The sequence below is a fragment of the Corapipo altera genome, unplaced genomic scaffold (genome assembly GCF_003945725.1).
Source record: "Corapipo altera isolate COAL_440 unplaced genomic scaffold, ASM394572v1 22b, whole genome shotgun sequence".
NCBI lineage: Eukaryota > Metazoa > Chordata > Aves > Passeriformes > Pipridae > Corapipo > Corapipo altera.
The window spans coordinates 29,960,785-29,985,959 of record NW_020884876.1 but is presented as its reverse complement, the minus strand read 5'-3'; the positions used below and the strand labels follow the sequence as shown (position 1 = coordinate 29,985,959).

At 39.4% G+C, this 25,175-nt stretch overlaps 1 protein-coding gene across 7 annotated transcripts in view; it reads right to left on the bottom strand.

Moving 5' to 3' along the window:
* The window catches only part of FAM13A (family with sequence similarity 13 member A), a 137,766-nt gene that overhangs the window by 86,388 nt on the left and 26,203 nt on the right, over positions 1-25,175 (bottom strand). For all 7 annotated transcript variants that reach the window (XM_027636106.1, XM_027636103.1, XM_027636107.1 and 4 more), the window contains 2 exons: positions 23,645-23,825; positions 12,501-12,660 (listed from right to left, as the gene is read on the bottom strand). In XM_027636106.1, the coding sequence (XP_027491907.1) occupies positions 12,501-12,660; positions 23,645-23,825 (341 nt within the window). The remainder of the gene's footprint in view (positions 1-12,500; positions 12,661-23,644; positions 23,826-25,175) is intronic.

Genomic DNA, 25,175 nt, shown 5'->3' with positions numbered 1-25,175 from the left:
AAAAATGAGAACAAAAGTGAGTGAACTAAAAGCAGAATACCCTTGGATAGCAACTATTTACTGTTCCGTCACGGATTCTGCAACAGCACATGTAGGTTGATGTGTTTCAGTATAGAAATTAATTTAGTTTGCATAAAATAATGCTTCCAAGGGAGCAGAGATCCACATACTGAGAACATGGAAAGCAGCACTAGCTAAGAACCTATTAAACATTAACCTCCAGAAGTCTGCTCAATATAGGCTCTGGCAAGAGATCTTATTTACATTGGGCAGAGTGCATACAAGTGTATTTTTCTGGTTCTCTGTGAAAAGATTTTATTTACAGTTTATTCCAACACTTGCAAATCTCCTGTTCATTCCCTATTATCTTTCAATTCATGCTGGTTTTTAAAAGGCAAACATTACTATAAGATTATACCACTCTTCCTATAAACTAGCTGTTTTCTTTTAACTGTACAGCATATCCTTATGTTAATTAAGACAAGGGGAAGAACTCACCACCATTAAAACAAAAGATGCAAGTTGAAAGACAAAAGCTACTAGAAAATATCAAGCAGGCGTAACAGTCACATTCTCAGGCTGCCCAAGTTCCTAGGCTACTTGGAAAACTTACAACAAACAAAGCAAAATGAGAATCTCAAACAGTTCAAGCTGAGAATCCACTGCTGTCAATGTTTTGTTCTTGCATATTAGCTCTTGAAGGACTGGCAATCTGTTTGATGTTACCCTTTAAAATCCAAGAAGTAGAAAGAATATGTGCTCATTTTCAATAATATGTCATACTTCAGTGACTAAGCATATTTTGGAATATATTTTGTTTTCCTGTGAACTTGTAGATCAAAAAAAAAAAAGTCAAGATATTTTTGATTATAGTTATACTAAATCCCAATTCTACTAGCATAGATTAAATAACTGTTCATCTTCAGAAATCTGACACTGTTACTCTCAGAACACTGTCTGCTACTGGGATTCAAACAATAAAACTAAGTCATAATTTTCAAATGCCAGTGAAAGTCAGGCACTTGTATTCCACATAGAGTACTAAAAATGACAAAATTTCAAGTCAAGTCACATTTGCAAAGTCTTAAAGAGCACTTGTCTGTCTGTGTTTCTGTTAAGGAAGATTATGCAATTACACCAACCTTTGTACTTGCATAGTAATAGTATTATTACACAATTACCTATATGCATTTCTGTGCATCTCTGAATTACTGAAGCTTCAGAATTCCTTGAGATTTTTAGCACTGCTTGTGAAATCTGTGAAACTGTGGGATGAAATCTGTTGCGCTTTAAAGTCTGATTTCCTTTACAATCAGTTACATAGCTACTATACAACTAGGATAAATGAACCTGAAGCCATAAAATAACTAGCATGCATCCCATGCAGAAGTACTACCTCAGCATCACTCTTCTAACCATTACAGATCTCCAGAGAATGTTCTAAGGAGTAAGGCTTATTAGCAGTTGCATACTTTTCATTCCCATGTGGAAAAAACCCCCAACAACCTCTAGTACAGCATACTGGATACAAAACAAACAAGCTTTGTTTTGCTCAACTGTGTGTGTTCAACAATTACTGTTACCATTTGTATCTGAAGAATTACCTAAACCCAGCTTACTGTCAAGAGCTGCCAGTGACCACCTCTTCATCTCATACTCCCCAAAACCTGCCCAAACTAGAATACCTGCTCATGATGGCATCAAGTCCCACCATCAAGCCCCTAAGGAAAATTTTCTACTATCAAGAGTACTTGGGCCAAAGTAAATAGTCAGCATCTGTACAGGACACTGCCAAATCCCAGGTTTTGAACTAAGTTTCTTTAATGATTTTCACACAAGAATTGACAAGAGCACAGGAAAAGCCAGAGAACATTTAATTTCCTAACTTTGACAAGCAGTATTTATTGGCAAATAGTCCAGTCAGAAGTCTATCAGCATAAAGCAAAACTTCTAGTCATCTCCTACATCTGCATATGTGGCAAATTTAGAGACTTCAAGATCTTCCTAACCTTATAGTATAATAACAACAACAACTTCCATTGGCCCATGCTAAATAATGGACTGCTATTTTCCACAACATGTATTACCATCATACCAAAACTACACAACTTTTTGTATTGCTCAAACAGCTCAAGAAGTCTGTAAGCTTCCTTGGGCATGCCTTAGACAATCTTTTAACTCTAGGTTAAACATAGCTGGGCTTCCTGATCCTCAAATAAGATTCTTAAGTAAGACTCTGCTACAAATGCTAACAATTATCAAAAACCATTAAAAAGAACAGCTGACTTGTCCATTCCCCCCAAAACCAGAAAGGAACTCACTTCATTCAGATCCCAGCCCAGCATTCTTATACCTAGATTGGATGAATTATACTGGCCCAAGAAACAGGTCATCTTCCTTCAGAAAGTAAAAAATCTTCATTGCTAAGGAATCTCTCTCTGGCAGATTCTTCACAAGCCATACAAAATGCAGATTTTACAATGCATGAGACTTCACCTCAATAAAAGTTTTAAACCAATTAACTATGGAGACCTCAATGATTAGGAAAGATTAGAACATCCCTAGAATACTCTTCGACCTATTTATTCTTCAAGAGCATAATCCTTTCATACCACAAAGTGCTGACACTAATATAAAGGTTGACTACTCCAGAGCTCCTCATTTCATCCTGCATGAATAAACACCATAGGTCAAAGGCATCCTTAAAGGAGAGACTAAATCACAGGCAAGGTGTAAGACACCTAGCAACGTCTCTTACTCAGTTACCCTTCCTGTACTTATTTCTCTTTATGTTCATCTCTCCAGGACAGACCGACCGACCGGGATTATCTGTGGAAGGGTGAGAGTATTCAATTACATATTTATTTTCAATTACATGCTTGAATTAATTTTAGGGAGGTGACTAACATCAGCAGAAAAGGCTGAGAAAGAACCTAGCAGTAAAAGACATTGCCTGCCACATCCTGAATAGTTAGCACTACTGACTCTATGTGAGAACCTTGGCAATGTTTTTGTACATTTCAGTGGAATGAGAAAATACTTGCTACAGTAGTTAAGCTTTAGTTACTCATTATACTTTTTCTTCAAATAGAATAAACTACACTGGTTCCTTTATCCACTGCCATTATTAAGTAAGAGGGATTTAAACAGCATACTTGCATCCTACACTGTTATCTGTCTTGGATGCAAAATTCAAAACAGAACAGAATACTGCTCTTGCTTTTATACTTTTCAACAAATTGTTGAATGGGCATAAAAACTGTCAAGTTTCAGCCTCAGTCAACTGTAGTGCCAGAACTGCACAGTCAATTTACAGTCTTCTGTATTTGTAGCATGCTACCACACTGTAATACAAGCCTTTAAATGCATCTGATTATGATTGCTTAAATAAGAAATTAGGGAAAAATAGTTACTAAAAACAACAGCTATACATTGCACTGTATTTAAATGACAACAATAAACTTATTTGTTGATAATTTGATATTCCAAGACATCTTTGGAACGATCTCATTATTACTGCTGTGCTCATCCTCTCTTTCCTACTTGATTCAGTAATTAATCTCTTTCTGGTCTCACAAACTGCATAATCAGAGCAAACTGGCCTGTGGGGTTCCCAGTTCAAGTTTTAAATGTTGCTAAGAAAGCCTTGAATCTATTTTTAGCTATTAATATGTAGAAGACCACCTTAATTAAAATAAACTTGAACTTAATCAATGTGAAACATTTTTTAACTAAAGCACAAATTAGATTTTTTACAGAAAAAAGGAGTCAGATTCTCTTCTACAATAAAGAACATGCCCCGCTGACTTCACCAAAATGTCATCCAATTTAATGCATTAGAGTACTTGGCCTTGTGCCCCAAAAGAGGAAAGCTATTACATGTGACTGCTCACTGACTTCATGCAGGGACTTTGACAGAAAAAACAGTTGTTGTCAGTGCAGTGATTAGGGTTGCAAATACCAAGAGTAATTTTTCATTAGGATAAAAAACCAAACAACCACCATGGTAGCTTGTAGGGGTTATGGGTGATAGAGAGAAGATGGACTGTTCACTATCCCCTTCAGCTAAAAAAATTTAAAAAAAAAAAAAAAAAAAAAAAAAAAAGAGGAAAAAAATCAGGCGACCTTCAAGTGACACTAGTAAAAGCCATGTTTTTAACAAACAAAAGGAGTCAGTTCTTCACGTGAGAGGAAACAATTTGTGGCACACTTTTCCAGATGACATGTTGGAAGCAAAAAACTTACACACATGCAACAGAGACACAAGACAATTACTCTGTACATCAGTGAATACACAAACCATTTCAAGAGCAGGAAAACCTCCAAGAATAGTCAACAATTGGTAGAAAAAAAGAAGGAAACACCTTGCTGCCTGTCCTCACTCTTCCCTGGACATCTGCTTATGGGCAGTGTGGGAGGCAGGACACTGGGCTAGATGGATCCCAAGTCTGAGCCAGTACAGCCACTCCTCTGTATGATGAGCAACCGTTAAGAGGATTATTCAGTGGATTCCATGCTGCAAATAACTGCAGAAATGATGCATTAGCTGATTGCATGGAGACAGACTGCAACAGCTGACTCTTTACTGGGTCAGCAGCTGTACACCACAGAGGAGGGAATATTCCATTTCCCTCAGCAGCACTCCATGAAACAGCGCAATGCAGCCTTTGCTTCAGGTGGGTGTCACCAGGGTCACACCTGCAAATTTTCCCAAGGCTACAACAAAAGTGTACAACAGGGTTGTGCATGGACCAGTTCAAAAGAAACAGTGAATTTAAGAGTTCCTCGCTCTCCATTTGATGTTGGAGGGGGAATATGCTGTCTCCTGTACTAAGTTCCCTGGAGCACAGCAGCGCAGGTGTGATACGAAGCAGTGCTGTCAAGGGTGCCAATGAAGAACCAAAAGAGCCACAGCAGAGCTGCTCCTACTCACAAGATGAAGACAACATGGAATCTCTCCCCTCTGTGATCATGCAAAATAGCTCATGGCTGATTAAGGCTCTGAAAGACACACGAAGTATCAAATAACCTATTATTTCTAAGACAAAACTGTATAGCCAATGGCATGGCGATCTTCAAAGGCATTTTCTAATTCATATGGTCACAGGTATTTTCATGCACGTTAACTGGATGGAATAACTAAATTTTTATTCAGGTATCAGTTCACAGAGTCATCATTCAGTGGCACAGGTACCTTCAGGAAAAATACAGAAAATGATTTAATGTGAAGAGAAATTGGAAAAAAAAATTTCTTCACAATGTATCAGGTATACTTTCCATTTTATACCCAGAAGGTGATGAAAACATTCTTGTTAGAAGGGGGAACAATGTCAGTAAAGCTGACATACAAACCATGTAATGAAGATTGAAACAGCTAGTATTTATATATGGGGTTTTTGCCTTGCTTGTTTTTAGCACACAGATACCAGGTCAGCTTCTTCCTATCTGCTGTTCTACCTTGCCATCATTTACACTATACTTTAATAACCAGAATTCAGCAAAGCTGTTTCAGACAAAAGTGATAAAAAGCAAAATCTCACAGTTTGCAAAAAAACCGCATCACTGCTTTTCAATATAAAACTAATACCCTATTCAGTTCACCTTTCATTTCCTTTTGTTCTCCCAAGACTATTTATATATATGACCTTTTACCTGAGACCATATCTCTTAATAAATAGCTAAAGGTTATTCTGTTTTGCATCAATACAACCTTAACCTACTGCACTTATGGTCATAAAACACACACAAAGGTCATGAATTGTTATACGTAAGCAAGAGAGAAATGTGGAAATCCATTATTTTTAGAGAGGACTGCAATATAGAAAAGGAAATGACAAACATAGTAATAATCCCGTGATATACCCCAGTGCTCCCAGCTCCATCTGCGGAATATCATGGTATTTTCTTGGAGGAAGAGAAAAATCTGCCTCCAGCCACCCAGAAGGACTGGCTACTGAATGCTGCAAAATTTGAACTGGCAATGCCGGGATCAAACACAATTCCAGAATTTGTAAAAGGTTACAAAGACCTCACTGAGGGAAACTATTCACCTTCCATGCCCATCCCCACAATTTGGAATAAAACCATCCCCAAATTATCAACAGTGTTTGCAGTACAAATCCAAACCACCCCATACTAGCTACTATGAAGAAAATTAACTCAACCCCAGTCAAAACCAGCTGCCATCATCCTATGGCAGGGTTAAGGTGTCATGCAATGGTATAATGACCACACCTCAGCTTCTCATGGCTGAGGTACAAATAAGGGGCCTGCAGCAGAACTTAAAATCAAAAAACCAAATCAAACATCTACAAAGTGACACAAGCCAATTGCTCTCTTGCTGGGTTTACCTAACTCTGTGTGTGTGTGTGTGTGTATGTGCATGTATTCAGTAACAACAGAGCTCAGAGCAGTTCCAGGGGAACATTTTATTCTACCTTGCAATTTTGAAAATTGGAGTCTGACTCATCTATTTACTGTAATGTTATTCATAAAACAGAAAAAGCAGACCTAGCTATGGGAGAAATCCAGGCTCTCCAGACCTGTATCTCACATTACAGTTGCTTAAACTCAGCCTTGGAAAAGCTAAACTGCATTTCAGATCTAAAAATCAAAATATTCACAAGCAAAAAAGTTCTTCACGCATGGAATTCAGCAATGTTACTTTTAAAAGGTATATCTGATTTGCAGTAAATTAGGAAGTCCTGAGTATCTCTATATTGTTCTAGTTACTAGTGTAAGATTCCCAGCACACAGAGAACAGACCCCTTTCTTAACAGTGAAACTGAGATGTTCACTGCTTCCAGTTAAGGTCAAATGCTGCTGGGATCTACTGGATATATCAGATTTTCAAGAGCACACATATTCAGACACATTAAGAGAGTCTGGACCCTTGTGCCCCTTGCATCACATGCTCGCTCCTGTTGCTCTTAGACTGCCCTGAGCCCACTTTATGACAAGTAAGTTTTGGAACACCAGAAATGTTACAGGCTCACCAGGGTGTACCAACCACCTTCTCCTGGACAAACTGTGATCTTCACAGTACTCACAGGAGGGCTTTTCAAAAATGCATTGGACTTATACTGAAGTCAATGAGCATTTCACTGCACTTAATAAGGGCAAAAGAATTAATTTAGTTCTGGCTCCTTTTGAAGCTCCCACCTTGAAAGTACTACAGATGAAGCTAATGGCAGAGGTCAGTGAGAATTAAATGCCACAGGCTGAAAAATGTCTTACACTTCTTCACTTTGGATCAGTTCCAACTGCCTGCAATGTGTCCTTGTTACAAAGACAGCACTGATTACTGATCTAAACAGAGGGAATAATGCTGATCATTTTGTGTAACCTGATTAACTGAATGACTAATTAATGAGAAGCAGAATAAACACTGGGGAATCTAAACAGCAGGAATTGAGAGATTTGTCTTAGTAGAAAAATTCTCATCCTCTTGCTAACCTCCCTTTTTCCCCATGGGTATAGCAAGGATGCTCAGAAACAGCTGGCTAGTACAGAGACTGACATGTTTATTTTACTGTACCTCATTTCTTCGTGCTGACTTTCCCTTTTGAAATAGGATGTTGTACTGGCTTGTTGTACTCCCAAGTGCTAAATCACAATGTTGCATCACCTCACCCTCCCAAAAAAACCCCCAAACAACAAACCCAACAAAAAAATCAAAACAAAACAAAACAAATAAACCCCAAATAAACTCAAATTAATAACAGATAATAAATGAAAACATTTCAAATAAAACATGTGCAAGTACAGACCAGGCCATACATACACATATGGATCTTATTATCTCTATATTTTAGCTGTGTGGTATTATCAAGGGACTATGATAATATCAATGAGCATTTGTTTCAAGAAAAAACTGTGAGAGAGAAAAAAACAAAGCTCCTAACCATCTCAACTGCAAAATTAGTCAGCTGTATTAAAAAAATTTATAGTATACTAGAAATATGGACAGCAGGAGAAAGACATTTGTTATGTGTCTGTGTTTCCTTTATATGACCTAAATCTTGGCAAATTTATTCTCATAATGTGTTAAAATGAAAATATTACTGTTGACATTCTAGCTATAGAAGTATTGGTATAATAATTTATTACTTTATAGAGTTTAGCATTAACATATTTGTGTAAATATTCAGGATTGCATTTAGTAACACCACAAGTGACAGATTTATAATCTTGCGAATGCTTTAATGAATTTCAAGAGCAGAAACATTCTGTTTTAATAATACATATACAGAGTTGTCAAAAACAGCAGTGCTCTTTGGAAAGCTCTTTCAAAATTACATGAGAATTGTTCAGGGTTTTTTTCGCTTGCCTTTCTGAATCATGGCATAAACACAACCATCCTCCTCACTCCAGACTGAATCTGCTATAGGTGAAGAGTTTGGAGGCTTATAAACTTTCACCTACAAATCTCATATTGCTCATTTCCTGTCAGCTCACATTTTAAAATGTCATTCTGGCTGAATCACTATATACCCTTACTATAAACATGTCCATCTGCTCACGGGTGGACAACTGCAAAACGAATTCTAGCTGAAGAAATACTAAACAGAAAATGGCAGACAGACTTCCACAGGTGCTCCCTCTCCTCATGTACTTCCCACCCATCTCCACATCTCCCATGTGAACCCACTCCCACCCTTTGGTGCTCCCTAGCCCAGGCAGGAGCAAACTCATGTGACCTGGGCAAATACAGGGATACTTGCACAAAACGGAAATGTTTGTTGAGATCTTCAGAAAGGATTTCCAAACGAGATCAGTTCCTGCTGTTTGCTGATGGGAAAGAATTAATCCAGTACTGAAAGCCAACCATTAACACGATGCTAAAATGGTCCCAGACATGAAAGAAGAATAAAGTAAACTATCTAGATCCTGTAGGCTTAGCCAGGGCAGTGTAACATAGATTAGAAATGGATGCCTTTTTTCCTGACGTAAATGAGAGATTGCTCTTGTGTGTTGCTGAGTGTGTAACCATGGGGCCAGAGCTCTGAGGTGACAGGGAAGGAGGACTTATTTTGAGGGAGCCCACTCAGTCATGGAGTCGGGGAGTGCACATATGCAGCAAGAATGGTAGTTCAACTACCAGTAGCCCTACAGAATCATGTCTCTTTTTCCCATCTGTAACATTTATTAACTTCTGGCCTCCTTAACACATATTTTCTTTAAGCTGCCGCAGTCTGTACCTGATTGAAATGCACTTGATCCTTCTAGAAGTCTGTAGCATTGTGGATTCCCCATAGCTATGACTAACATAGTAGACAACTTGCTCCACTGGAGCTGTTTTTCCTTTCCAACAGACTGGTCCAAGAGAAGCTTGATGCTTTCATGACTTTATCTAATGACCCACATATCTGTGTTTTCATTTTAAAAGAGCAGTATTTCTTGCTTTTAAAAATCCACTGATTTTATAACCAAAGTGTGGAAAAAAAGATATCCAGACCATGAAGCGTCAGGAGTCATGCAAGTCTGGGAAGATGACTGCGACATGACATTCCCATCTTGGGATGGAATAGAATGAGCCACTAGTTCCCTATTTTTGGGTATTTGCTCTAAATTAATGATTTAGGGTTGATGTAGACTTCAAAAAAGGTTATTAAGAATGGATGATGTGAAGCAACAGGCATTTAAGCCACCTCAAGAACAGCCCAAGACTACAGGGAGAAATAATATTCCTACAATATCTTCAGACACTAATTAAAGGTAGGTTCCTGTTTTTCCAGTTGAAATTTCAGCACCAAAGTAAAGGTATGAAGGCATGAAAAAGAGATAAGAAAAAGCAGGGCTAATTTTGCAATGCAGTAAGCTACAAAAGCATACTAGAGCAAGGAGAGAAGTACATTGTTTAATGTACTTTTTGATGTCTTTCCTTATTTTTTAAACCACTGTCATTGTGCTTCAAATTTTGATTCAAGTTAGTACTTCTCCAAATTTTTGGCATTCTTATCCTCGTGTATGATTTTTCATGCTTATAGATGCTCTTTCCAAACTCTTAGTCAAGAAACACCTGGATCAGCACTGATGGCTTTGACCATCACAAGGTTAAACTCTTAACACAATGTAAAAACTGATTTCTTCCTATAAGTACCTCCATCCCCTTTTTGGGAACCTTACCTTTGGGTAAGGATAACACCAGCATTCCAACCGAAAGGAGGAATTCATGGTTGTCTAGGAGAAGTGTCTCAATAAGCCCTAGCCCCAAACTACCCACCTAGAAGAACACATAAGGCAGGTCACATTACTGAAGCCACTGTACTAACCTAGAGGAAAAGTTATCTCCACAGTCAAGAACGTAAAGGAAAGGATGGCAAAGAAATACAAGCTGTGGAGGGGTTACCTCGAATGTGCAGAGTGACTGGAGGTGATGGAAGGCTGTGTATCAAGAGTGCTGGAGCTTTTGCACTTCACTACAGACTGCCAGCCTTTTCCCTGGACTGGGAACGAAGGGCTATCAAGTTTGAGTACAGGAAGAGTAGTGGGACAGGGCTGTGGGAATTCAGAGAAAAATGTCAATATGGAAAAGTGAGAAAGGAGTGAGAGTGAAGGCAATTATAGGAAAGGTAGCAGTGTAGTGACTCAGGGTGAAATGCTGGCAAGTAAGGATTTGTGGGAAGGGATGACAGAATACGCCACGAGGGAGTGAATGAGGTTATCTAAATCTCTCCTCACCCTCCTGCTGATCACAACATAAAAACTAAAAAAGCCATTTAGATAAATGTAGCTGAGTTTGGTAAAGGACAGATCCTACTTTTCTTCACTTTCCTTGCCATCTGCTCTCCCATCCCACCATGGTTCATATTTGAATGCAACACTCTTAAAATCAACAGGGTCTCAGTCTATGAAAGCATTGTCCTGAACATCCTACATTTTTCACTGCTTTCAATAGGATTACTTGGCAAATTTCTATCCAGTTACCTGTAGATGTATCAATGGCTTTTCCAGAAGCAGCAACTTTGCTTACAAATGGTTTGTTATTTGCTGGACACTATGACACAAGTCAGGCCAAATAATTCTCTGAGGCATTTGTTCTTTTATGACAGAGACACCAGCTGGCTTCTATTGTATGTAATGGCTCATAAAATAGCAAACTGGTAATCACTTTTCTCTGCTGAATCTCATTTGTTACCACTTGGATTTCTCTTCAAGTGCACCATCTCTATTATACAAACTGGCAAGGATAGGGGGTATCTGCTAGGATACAAAAAATGTAACCTTTGAGAATGGTAAAAAGCATCCTTTAGTAGCGCCACCTGACAAATTTCAACAAAAACTTCTTAGTACCTTTGCTCCATGAAGTTAGATGATTGTATTTCTTGTTTTTGAGTATTTGCCTTGATTTAACTAGAAAATTTCCCACCCACATTAGATGGGCAAGGAACAAGGTAAAACTTTTGCAGCTGACTGCAAACTGAATTTTGAAAATATCTACAAGATCCAAAGATGCAAACACAGTGCAAGCCCTTTTGTTCAGGCACAGCTTATTCCTCTCAGGCAATCACCTGTCTCCTGAGGCAAAGAGATGGGCAACACTTTCCATCTCATATGGGTAACTATACCTTTTAGGATATTTTGTTAAAGTAATTCTGGTTATCACCATGTACTTTGATAGCTCATATCTCTGAACAGCTGTGGGAAATCTCCCAGATTTCCACCTTGGTGCATCACCAATTGCCAATAAGTCCTTAGAAGTGAAAGACTACCTTGACTTTTGCAACTGGGAGAGGCTTGAAGGAGGAGGTATATCTGAACCCTTTCTTCTGTGTTCAATTTTTAGAAGTATGTTCTTTACCTGTTTTTGTTGCTGAAGTGACCATCTGCTGCTAAACATCAAATGGCCAGGCAGACCATTTTCATTACCCAAAAGTTACTGTGACTTCCGTAACATAAATTAAGGAAGACAGTGGAAGGCTACCAGCCATTCTATCTCCAAATTACATAACTTTTCTTTAAGAGCTCCAATGTACTTTCTTTGAATAGTAACTTTTATTTAATGCTTCTCTTCAAGTGCTCTCAGGAATGGCCATTCTGAGTCAGAACATACGACTTTTAAACTCAGGTACATGTTTGAGACAAGTAGACTTCATAGTGGCAAAGGCTAGAGACCTCATACTGTCCTAAAGTATGGAAGTTCATAATCACTGAAGTGCACCATAAATGATCACCATGTCAGAAACCTTGAACACTTCCTAGAATTATTCTGCCTCCTCATTTAAAAAACATTTAAATTTTAGTGAATATATTTTCTAAATAAATAACAGTGCTCAGCTAACAAAGCAAAAAGATGTTTAATAGAATGAACTTCCAGACTAGTAATGAAAATTAGCCTATCAGCAGAATCAATTTGTAAACTGCATACCAATCAATAACACAGAACACTATTACAACAGTGCCTGTCTCCCACTTATCTAAACATTTATGTTTTGAAGCCTGCAATAAGCCTGAATTATGAAATTGCTGTAAGAAAATGAAATATTAGAGATACTCACTTTTACCAAAATTATTCTTGCTAGCTCTTCACATACAGGCTTTTCTTCATCCTTCTTCAAGCCTTCCAGTTCAAACAAGGTATTGTAATTTTCCAGCATTTTTGTCATTATCTTGTTGCAGATCTCTTGTTCTTTTATACCTTCAAATCCAGAGGGTACACTAAAATTGGACAGAAGATAAAGCAGAGTGTTATAGGGACTCAACATACAAGAGTTCCTGCACAGAGTCTTTATAACATTTCAGTTGTGGATACAGGCTGGCTAGCAGGCACAGGAAACTCCGTCTTGGAAAGGAGGATTGTGCCTATGTTGGTAACAATACCCTTATTGATACAAAATACCCAACCTGTTGGCCTAACTACCCACTCCAAAGAATCTAGGTAGAGATCTAATTGAGACAACCACCAAATGGGTTACCACCAACCCTGCTGTAAGTTCAGTTTCATGACTGCAATAGACAGCATGAGGCATTTAGATGCTCTGGTTTGTGATAACCTCAAAGGTTGTCACAGGATGAGTGAAAAAATTAAGAATACCCACATTCTAAGCAAAACACTAAAAGTGAAGCAAGATCTCTGCATTCAGATGACCCAATGCTGTACATAACATTTTCTAAGATAATGTCTGAGTTGGCATTTCTTTCAAAAGTAGGTTCATAACTCAAAGGGCTTTTTAAAATACAGAGATGGAGGGTGCCTTCTGCAGAACAGCCTACAAGATTAATACAAGAAGTGGTTCCTTACTTCCACTTTCCGGGAGAATAACCAACTACATGGCTGCTGAAGAAGCAGCTTCTTGGTTTCTTAAAACAGGCCCCTTTGCAACCAGGAATTGCTTGCCACAGACCTTAAAGGCACACAGAAATTATAAGATACTGATTTGGAAGAAGTGTTGTATTCCAGTCTATGCTCCTTTGCCCTCCTTATGTGTTTCACACAACTCTCTCATGTAGTAAAAAAACCATATTACTCAAAACAGGGGATAAAATTTGTTGAAGCTTCTAACGATCATCTGCTGGAACATAGGCTTTCTAAATTTTTTATTGGACTTCGCTTCCCAAACCCAACTTAAATTCTGTTTAAATGCAAAGTGAAATCTCTGAAGAATCTTCTTCAGCATTCAAAATACTTCTCCAATCATCCAGTATTTCTTATTGTACAGTACTTCCAGCAGACACACTCTCCTCTCAATAAGCCATGAAGTGGCTGCATGGATGTAAATTTTTTAAGGACCTTATAAAGCGGCAGACTGCAGACCAGGAGTAAAGAAACACAAAAGATTTAAAGGGAAGAAGCAGAGGAGCAAAAACCAGAAACAAAATAAAGCTTCAAGTATCTTTTGGCTGAGGACAACTAGCGGTTATACGAGAGGAAAACATAACCCAAATCCCCAAAAGCTAAACAAATGCCATCTGAGCTATTTTACAGGGATGTAACTTGAAAGCAAACCATTGTTTACTACAACCAATGAATTAAAATTTATAAATAACTACCTACTGTAAAACTGCAACTGTAGTTTATTGGTGCCAGCTGTGCATTTCAACAAGCAGACTCTGAAAGCAGATGCTCCCAGAAATTTGCCATCAAAAAGTGCATTTTTGTAAGGGCTGCATGCTGCTGATCCTTCTCAATACTTTATTCTCTGTAGTACATCTATATGTCAACAGGGAGAGGATCCCACTACAGCAGAGTACATCTTTGTAAACTCCAGAAGAGAATCTTTACCGCTATCATTTCAACATTTAATACATGCTAGAGTAGTAGGACCTGAATTTTAAAGGATCGCATTATTTTACACTGTAGAACACTGGCAACTGTAAAAAATGTGTCAGTCTCAGCTGATTGACTGATTTCATCAGGGTGGAACCTGGCCTCTGACTAAACAAAGAAAAAATAGGACAACTGGTATTGACAGATGTGCATGTATACTCAGGTCAATTCAACTCAAAGAATGTCACATTCACTAAAACTTACTAACTGGCCTGAAGAAAAGTGTATGTTACCAATACGCCCATGCAACAATCCTGATTTAAGGAAACCCCTCTTTCCATGCTACATGATGTGCTCCACACTTGGTATAGTGCAGAGCTTGCTTGCTTGCTAGTTCAGGCAAATCCTGACTCTTACCTTCCTGATTTGTTTCTCCAAAATAGGGTACAACAAGAAGCCTGGCATCCCTGTGAACCTCATTTCCAGGAAAAGGACTGGAAATGAACTAGAGCATATGGAAGTCAAAATAAAGACTCCAGATAGCAGAACCCTTCCCTAAACTGCATCTGCTGGGAACTACAGCCAACACCTCCCTACCGAGAACAGCTAACATCAAAAATCTCTGATTGCAAAACAGGCCAGTCTACAAAGTTCCCAGAAAGCATAGAAACAGTATTTCATTTCTGAATAATTCCATGGCTTTCTTGCCCTCCCTTCCCCACATTACCTTGTCAGTTAAACTTTACTAAATCAAATCTGTGAAAAGTCTAACATCTTATTCTGAACAATTCTGTACATGTATGGAGAGATATGCAGAACACAAGGCTAAAGCTCATGGCTTTAGTCATTTTTAACACCTCTGTCTGAACATAACTAAGCAAAGCAGTATGGCTTGATTTATTTTAAGGGCAATGTACTATATTTTATTCACTGCCATCTCTCTGCCACTTAAATAGACATATTTTACAAAGTTTCATTATTTTTCATTTAATTGCTGTTTATTAGACTTCCATCATGGTAAGGACTATTATACTCTTTGAGCTCTCCATGGTGACATTTTCCTTGCAATAAATATATGCTGAGCTGAAGATATCAAGTTTATGTTACAAGCATGCACCACCCTGCCTATTTATACAAATTAAACTCCATCTGTTGCCACACTGCATGATCCACCAGTCTAGCTAGACTTTTCTGAAAATTTATGTAAAAAACCAGTATCTTACTTTAGCTCTTCTTAGTCTGAAAAGTTTGCATCTACAAATGCCACTTCAACTGACTAGAAAAACCCACTCCTTTGAGAAGGTATTCTCTCACCACCTTCCTGATGCACATCCTACTCCTTGCAAATTTTACAAGTTCTTTTGTGAGGATCCTGTTAAAACATCACAGCAAAACTGTGTTCATAGTCACGGTTCTTTTATGTCTATTTTCATGTTAATTAGGCATTACAACTGTGTTGTTTAGAGAGTTAGGCACACAATTTACTCCAGATACAAAATCCTGAATAGCGGGACTTGATCCCCTTATAGCCACAGATGTAGGAACCACTTCAGTAGTAGCACCAGAAACATGAGCTTCACTACCAGAAACACGTTTTCTAGAAGGAAGACATAAACAGGCAATTTCTGTGGTTATTTCTAGAAGAAAATCTGTTGATAAATTCAGGTCTATCTTAGTGATTTGAGCTGGAAAACTCTCACTGAGCTGTCACGGTAGCTTGCAAAGTCATGGACAGATACACAGCACAGGCAGAGCAAGAAGCAAATTCTCTACCCTCCTGATTCCTTGGACACCTTGTTCTTCCCAGAAGGCGCTCTGAACAATCTGTGTGCAAAGCACAGTGGCTCAGTACATATTAATTATTTGGAAAAAACATGCCTTTTCTAAACCAGGCACCAGCATTAACAGCGTCTGACTCAGTTAAGCAGGGCCAAAGGCAAAGGTACATTAATACCAAAAGATTTACAGGATATTCAAGATCCAAATTACTGATGAAGCCACTTAAAAGCTGAAAAAGCAGTAGTACTGAAAGTGAAAATATTAACTGGGAATAGGATCAAGTTATTAGCTCTTCAATTCAAAATACTCAGTAGTATTTCACACTTCTGCACAATGTCCTGAAAGCATGCCTGGCTCCTGGCCCACCCACTGCAGCTCCATGCAGCTCCTGTCCATGCAGATCCATGCTCACATGTTCCTTGTGTTCTCCCAGACCATGTGCATGTCTCCTTCCATAGCGATGCTCAGGAAAGCTAGTCTTAAATGTGTTAAGCCACATCAAGGCTCTGTGTCACAACTCTTACCCAGAGCTAAAGTGACGTAGGGTCAGATTAACTCACTGTGAAAGAATTACTTACATTTCATGCATTAGTTAAATGAATTTACATCAGAATCTCTGTAAACAAGCTGTAACAGGCTAAATGCAGAGTAGGCTTATGAGACAGCGAATCTCCAGACTCTACTGAGAGTGATGCAGTAACACACACCAATATTTCTACATCTGACACAAAACAGGCATCACTACAAGGCTCTGTCATCATCCACCACACTGGGAAACTTGCTTCTAGCAGAAACAGGGGCCAGGAGGACTTGGGATGTTGTTATCCGTCTGTAATAAACTGAACTGAGATCACTGAACTGATTTCCCCAGGCAACAACTGCTGACAGCTCCCTGTCACAACTGAGAAGCAGAGATTTCTATGTGAAAGGGTCCATCTCGTTAGGAATTCCCAATAGTGTTTGACCCTACCCTGTCTGACATGCATATTACCATTTCCCTAAGTGGCTTTGCAGAAGTAGCTTGCATGGAATGACAGCACTGTAATCCTATTTTACAACCACCGTGGGCTATATCCTCTGACTCCTACTTCTGCTGTTTGTACAGTACCTTTTGTAGAGGAGCTCCACAAAGTCACCTTACCATTCTCCTAGGGAATCCAGCCAGAAATGAAGGGACTCAAAGGACAGGGAACACTTCATGGGTTTTTTGTTTCTCCAGCCCTCACAAAACATTTCTGTTAGTACCTCAGATGCCCATGAGTCCTTCAACAAGTGCAACTGAAGACTTTGAGAGCAGAGCTGCTGTAACATTTAGAAGTTGCAACTTCAGACAGTCTATTCTGTCCCTCTAGACAGACATTACTCTGTCTGCAAAAGACGTGACCTCGTGGCCACAACCCATCCCTGTACTTCAGCTGATGAAAGTGATTTGTCCTAACACACTGGACCACAAACTGGCACATCTGAAAACAGGTCCATATTCATGTCTGCAGACTATAGTACAAGATCGGAGCCTAACAGGTACCCAGAGATAAAGCATTGCTAACCTGAGACACGTGTTCATCTCCATCTGTGTGACTCATTTACATGCTCTGCAGCATTTACAGGCTTATGTCTCACCGGTCTGGATGAAATGAAATGACAGATGACACTACCGAGATTTTAAAGAAGCATTTTAGCTTCTGAGGTACTGGAGAGTCAATTTTGAGGCATCTACCTGCCTGCCTGTTAAAATCTGTTTTGGATAATTTTCTGTATCAGATTCAGGTGCCTAAGCATTATTTGCAGCAGATGCATAACACAAACTTCAGGTAACACAGAGCAGATAGAGTAGACTGTCTTCATTTATATGCAATATCTTTAGCTTCAGCAAAAGTTCCATTTTTTATCCATTTATTACAGTGAGAGTAGGTATCTTAAAGAGTGAAACCTACACAAAGGGGGACAAAGGGCAGCCCACAGCCTAACATCCACTCTCAAAGTACATTGCTCTCATCTCCAAACATTTCTAAGCAGCAGCTCTTCAAAAACACCCCTTGTAATTGCATTTCAGTTGTATTGCTGAACTAAAACACCATTTTGTTTGGTGCATATCAGGAAAAAGTTCTTCACTAAGAGGGTGGCTGAGCACTGAAACAAGGCTCCCAAGGCTGTTGGTGCTCAAGAAGCATTTGGACAACATACTTAGACACACAGTTTAATTTTCAGGTTGCCCTGTATGGAGACAGGAATTGAACTCCATGATCCTCATGGAACCCTTCCAACTCAGGATATTCAATTGTAGTTTTTCCTGTGACACTGGTCCTCCACTTAAATTCTGGGTGTATGCTTTATTGCCAATCCTCAGTTAAGATCAGAAGGACAAGCATTTTCAACCCACAGCAGTAACTGACTTTAATGGAGCTTTTACAGCAAAAACCCCAAAAAACAAAAACACCCAACGCAAAACCAAAACAACAGAGCATTTCCTATTGAAATAATCACTATTTCATTCAAGAGATGAAATAGAAAATATCATAACACCTGACACAGGACAGATGATAAAAGACAAATTTAAAGGAGTGGGCGTTCACTATGAGAACAGAAGGCTTGAGATGGAATTTGTCCAGAACACCCCTCCACTTATGAAGAGAGCAATACATCTTTAGCAATCTTCAGTTTATTTTACATAAAGGTCATTCAATGGGCCCCAGATGACAAAACTAAGTACACAACAGAAAAGAAACAGAAGAAAACACAAAATATATCTCAGAAAGCCTTGGCAATATAGTTCCTTACTCAATTTCCAAAGAGGAGGCAAGTACTCATAAGTATTTAATATGATTATGTATGAGAACATTTATGGCCTTCCTTTATTATGTTTGATGCTTTAAACTGGCATTGTAGGGTGTAGCATACTGAATTCTTACAGAAAACAACAATTCCTTTACCCTGCTGGAAAATGCAGTATTTAAAATCTACATAAACCCTGCAAGAAAGGTTATGGTTGCATGTTCCACTTTGCAATAATCAGTGTTTAAACAACATTGATCCTGGATGCACATTTGTTTTTAAGACTGATGCAGGATTGGGACTGCACTTCCTGAAAACGAAGCCCACTCATATAATGTTTCAAAGGCCAATATTACTCACTGAGGAGTTCTAGTTCAGCCCCTCTGCTTTCACTTCAACTTCATATACCCAACCTCTGTAGGCTCCAAGGCTGCTAGAAACCAAGGTAAGATAGTCATGCATAACTTCAGACTAGATTTTAATTCTTACAAGTTCAGCACCTCTGAAATACCTACAGCTACCCTACAGATGATCTACCATTTTCTCTGTATCTAAAGACAATACACTTTTCCTCCATACCTAATACTTTCTTGTGCAACCCTTCAGGTAATTTCTGTTACGTACTCATCATACATAAATAACTGCATCTAACTCTAACTGGTTACCTGCATTTGCCAGCCACTTTTGGGGGGATGGAGCAATCCCTCACAACATGCTTAATCTCTGCTGGAATGAAGCACAAGCAAGTTAATGAGGGCTTGAATGATGGAGGTCACAGGTTCAGACCATTCTTTGAGAGATCGCTGCAAAAAATGGGTGCAAATGGATCCTCTGCTTACTCTAACTGGTAGATCTCATGTCTTACAATCCCAAAGGACAGGACGAGTGCAGCAGCCCCTCTGATACCCAGCTCCAAGAGAACAGAGAAGAGGAGAGAAAACCCAGCTGGTCCTCTCCTTTCCAGCACAAGCTGTGAGAGCTGAGAAGAGACCACACAGCAGGCCATAACTAAAGCTGTGTCTCTACTGAGGCTGAAATTTAGGTCAATGGACAATAACTTCCTCTAAGAGTAACCACACTGCAAGTGTTAATACTCCACACAGATTACCCCAGCGACAGAAAAGACAACTTTTTATGTTCCTTCATGCTCATTGTTCTTCAAGGGCTGTATTTCTCAATATACTTGACCTTTGCCTTCCATCACAATAAATCTGAACAATCCAAGCTGGAAGAAAACAGTGAATTAAATCTCAAATCTTCTTCTGAGCTGTTTGACCTTGCCCTTTACATCTTCCTATATCTTACACTACACTTCATTACAAGGAATGCAAATAGCCATTTTTTCCCTTCTTCTGTTCATTAGAAATACAGAAAGCACAAGATAACCTTTCATTAGAAAAGCAGTAGTGCAGTCTGTCAAACAGCAAGTAAGGAAGCAGGGGAGGGAGTGGATAAAAGCAGTAAGGGCTGAAAGTTTAGGAAATCAGATATCATTACATTACATGTTTTCCTACATGAGATAGAGAAACAGAATGAAATTAAGAGAATTAAAATGAAGTCTAAATGTCTGGAAAGTGACCAAACAGCAAGATTTATTTCTGCATGATTTATTCAACTGTTAAACAGTTTTAGTTATGCAGTAGGAGATAATATGCTTAAATAGCTAAAATGTCACTAAAAATACCTCACAAAAAGTAATCCTTCACTATCAGCAGATGGGTTTCATCTTCTCTGACACTGTGCCTTAACTACACAGACTCCAACATTAATTTTAGACACGAGTGTGAATTTGTGACAGAAAAATCTCAGATATTCCTGCTTAAGCAGTGTAATTTCTGACAAGTTGAATGCTAAACCTTCTTTCCTTGTCGCGGAGAAACACCCCATACACTGCTCGGAACAAACAACGCAAAGCAAGAGGAGTGTTCGCTTCAGCCGCCTGCTGATATTTAATTTCTGCAGCTACCCTCTCCTGGGGCTGCCTGCAGCCAGTAGCCAGACAGCCCTTGCCAAGTAGACTTCAGGCAGCCCTACTCCAGAGCTCTGAGCTGCGTTCTGAGGATCTCTCTCTGGAAACTTGGCCAACCAGCTGGCCAAACCCAACGCCCAAAGTTTAGTGCTGCAAGTTTTTCCTCACTCTATCAAATCTTTGTTGATACAGATGGTCACAGTTCCAGCAATTTAAGACTGCATCCATTAGCACAGGAGAAAAGGGTATTTGAACTGTTCCTCACAATCTTTGTGTCTGGACCACAATCACAAACTATGTTGAACAGACCAAGACCTGATGAAATACATAGTTGAATTACCACACTGTGAAACTTAGCCTAAATAAAATCTACATGCATAATTCTGACCTATTCGGATCTTTAAACAATGCATTACTCATTTGTTAAGTGTCAAATCTTGCTTTCACTGCCTCTTTTGCCACATGAGCATTTATTTCAGCATGTGTCACAACTGCTGGGCTGGTTACACTCATAAACGGCTTCAAGAGCCCTTGGGTTTTCACCTCCAGTGAACTCTGCCTTTCTCAGTCTTCTGCGATGGAATGATGTGATTCCACCCTTTACCTTCGTAAGGTACAGCCCTTGTACCTTACAAAAACCATTACATCCTTTCTATGCCATCTTAGGAGCAGAGATCAGTTGTGGCAAAAACTACACAGCTTTTACGATGTATGTTTTCGTTTAATATTAGAAACGCCGATTGCAATTCCAAACTGCAACTCTCTGCATTCTACACCAAAAACTATGCAGAGCTAATTTTCAAACTTTCTTGAAAGAAGTGATGAGTAAACTAAAAATTATTTTAATAGGCACTTGGGAGCTTGAGTCATACAGATTTCGCCACTGAACTCAAATTCTTCTAATTTATTTTGTTTGTTCTTAACTCTACCAACACATTTAGACACAAATTCCCAAAGTGCCCATAAAAATACAACTTTAAAAAATGATTTTGCTTTTCCTTGTCAGAAGTTTGCAATGTTGTGCTTCCAGTAACTCTCATATCCATGCATTCCCACACACACTACTGTCTTTTGAGTATTCTTTCTTTTGGAGACGAAAACAATTATTTTCAAAATATACTTTATCTTTTTGCACTAACACAGTAAATGCTCACCTTCATCATCCACCAGCAGCATCTTAAGATAAGACAGCAGTGTAGTCTCTAGGACAAACTTTAGTTTAAATGTCTCATTTCTGCATGTTCTCTTCCTAATCAATGGAAAAGATATGTTCCTTAAAAACCCAGAAGGCAGCATCTAGCCTAAGTATGTGGAACTGGCTCAATATATTACAAGGAACCCCGTTTCAGTTATTTGTCTTTAAAGAAATCTACTTCTTCCCACTGGCTATGGAGGAAGCCTGGGGAGATAGTTTCATCAGGCACTTAATCTAATCTAAGTCTTACTAGGCAACTCAGTATTATTCCCAAGCGAAATTTTACAAAGATCAATACAAATCCAACATCGAGACACTTGTCCCTTCTTGGAGATACCACGCACCTTCCAAGACTGATGACTGAACTGAACTCCCTACGTGTTTCCCATGTCTTAGATCTCGAATGCCAGCCAGTGGGTTCACCGCAGACAAGATGGGGGTGAAGGTGCTAATGCAGCACTGCATCACACCAGGGACTCAACAGGAACCTTTTCACTTAAGTGTGTTCTTGCACCTGGAAATAACTATTCTTGCTACTGCTGCAAGCTTCACTAGCATGTAAAACACATCTTCAGCACAAGCACCTAGGAACTGTGCCCAGTGAAAGAACCCAGCAAAAATACTGAGTCCAGTAAGGAGTCTCAAGAAACCAGGGGACCCCCAGAAGTTCCAGAGCAGTTTCTAAATAGACTAGAGGGACAAAGAACTCAGAATCATTGGCATCTGAGGACAGACACCAGAACACAAGGCCAAATTTGCATACAGAATTCAGTATCCATCTCTAGAAATCATACAGCATCTGGGTGCCACACAGGAATCCTTTTCCCCCAGGCATCCTCTGTCAAAGCCTTCTGCAGAGACAAATTCGTATTAACAGAGGGCAAAGGAAGAAACCTGTATGAGCACAAGTCTCCTTGTTCTCATAAAGGCACTTAAACAGCCTGAAGGCCTTTTGTTGTTATACTCCTGCTCTGCTACCAATGCAGCAACACAAAACTGATCAAAAGTTTAGCAACACAGCAAGAGGAAATCAAAGAGCAACACTGTGGCACTAAACCTGCATTATATGGGAAAACCGTTGTTTAAACATGTCTTAAAATGGCTTTTTGTGGTCTCTTTGTAAACACATGTTTCTTCTTCCCAACACCCCCCATGGTAGTGTTATCTCAGGAATGTCCTGGGAAGGTGTCCTGAGGTGTTTTTCACTGGTCCTTGTTAACCCCTTCCTATGATTGGGTGTTCCTGTAAGCCCCTTGAGACTTCTAATTGGTGACTCTGTGAATCCTCCTAAACCCTATAAATGTAACATCCCCAACAATAAACTCTCTCTTGCCTCCTCTCCATGCCCGGTGTCCTGTGTCCGTGCCAGCCATGGGGCCACGTGCGGGGGGGGAGGGGAGGGCACATCTCCCCTCCAGGCTCAGGGCCAGAAGAGACCCCTGAAGAAACCCCTGGAGTTCCCTTTCCCCATCCTTCAAGACGTCGGAATGGTTCCTCAGATGGAAATGGAACTAGAACTGGGCCACCCCACATCATGGGTGGGGAAAGGGATCCAGACAACACAACTCCCATTCAGCTCAAACAATAGTTTTAGCACTAAAATTTAACACAGAGCCCCAGTCGTTGCCTCCATCTGATCACCTGAGCTACATTTCTGACCATCTGCTCCATTAGACGACACCCTGTCAGCATACAGGGAAAAGCAAAAACCCCAACTTACTGAAAGCAGTTTGGTCCAAATACAGTGGCAAGGTTGCAAAGGTTCATCCTGTTCTCCACGTGATGTTCAGCAACCTTTATCAGGAACTGGCACAGGTACTTCAACAGGCAGTAATGAGCCTCAGGCAGTTCTTTAAGGAGTTCTTTCAAGTAACTTTCCTTCTGCATGTCGTTTCTCGTGTCTAGGAAAAACAAGAGAAGAAAAAACATATCCGTATAGTTTTCTCCATTGCCACCAATTTACTTACATGGGCCAGCAGCGGGAGCTAAAATTCAATCCTGCTTCTGTCCAGAGACACAGAATCCTCCAAACCCCTCAATTTTCCTCAGGGAATGCACACCTTTCTCCTGAGCCCACCACTGGCACCATTTCATGCTTACCTTTATCTTGTAATCTTTCTCCTGAGCAGATTGAGCAGTTACTTACAGTCAGCTAACAGCTTTAGAGCATGTTTATTCCCACCTGGTACATAGCTAAATCTGCTCTAACTCCAGTTCCACCAAATCTCCTGATTCCATGCTTCTTCTGGATGTCATCCCTACTTCCCACACCCTTCTCATACTCATAGTTTTCCTTCCTATGAAAACTTTGAAAAACAAGAAAGCAAGAACAGTAAACAAAGGAGTCTCCTGAAATGCAGACAGTACTTTCTGGGGGTACATTTTATGAAAAACTCAATTTTGTATCTTTTGTCAGAGGGACAACTCTAGAAAATCTTAGGTGAGGTACCTTGCTTAAGAAAAAAGGCTGTTCATGGCACTGTTGCACTCTAAAATGAGCAAAAACTTTGCCTAATGTTGCAGCCTTGTTATACTGTACAATCTTCTAGAATTTAGCTATGGGTAAAAGTTTCCCATGCTAAACTGAGTACTATCCAAGTATGACTAGGGTCAATTTTCTTTTATGCAGGTTTTTTGTCGCTTTTCTGTTTTAAAGGAAAAATTTTATCAACTTCACAGATGCTGTACAGACCCAGGTGGTGAACACAAGCTTGGCCTCACACAGAGTTTCTGCTTAGTTGTGTTCTGCTGCTGGAATCGAACTCGCGTGCAAAATTCTTTGTTCCCCTCCTCTACCCCAAAAACACACTTCCCAAAAAGTGTCCAATTTCCACGATCTTGAGGTTTGCATGTTAATAAAAGCAAAGTTTTGAAAACAAATCAGCATTGATTTCCCTTCATACCAAAACAGGATGCCTTAATGCTTGGAAATGTTAATTTCTACTCTTCACCAAAATGAAATGTCACTGAAACTTTCACATATGCACAAAAACCCCCTAAGGACTTTGCAACAGCATTTTCAGACACGAGACCTCAGGTCCTAAAGGTTTTCCTCACCGATCTAATTATAAGCAATGTCCATTAACACAAGGCCATCTGTGCATTACTAGCACTTTTTTCATTTTTTATCAGCCTTATGGGTTGCTGGTGTCAATGCTTTAAGAGTGTTGTTGCATAATAGCTTTTTCCTTTACTGTGAGGTTTAAAAGCACTTCTAGTGGTTGGAAGGATGTCTTTATTCCACAGAGTCG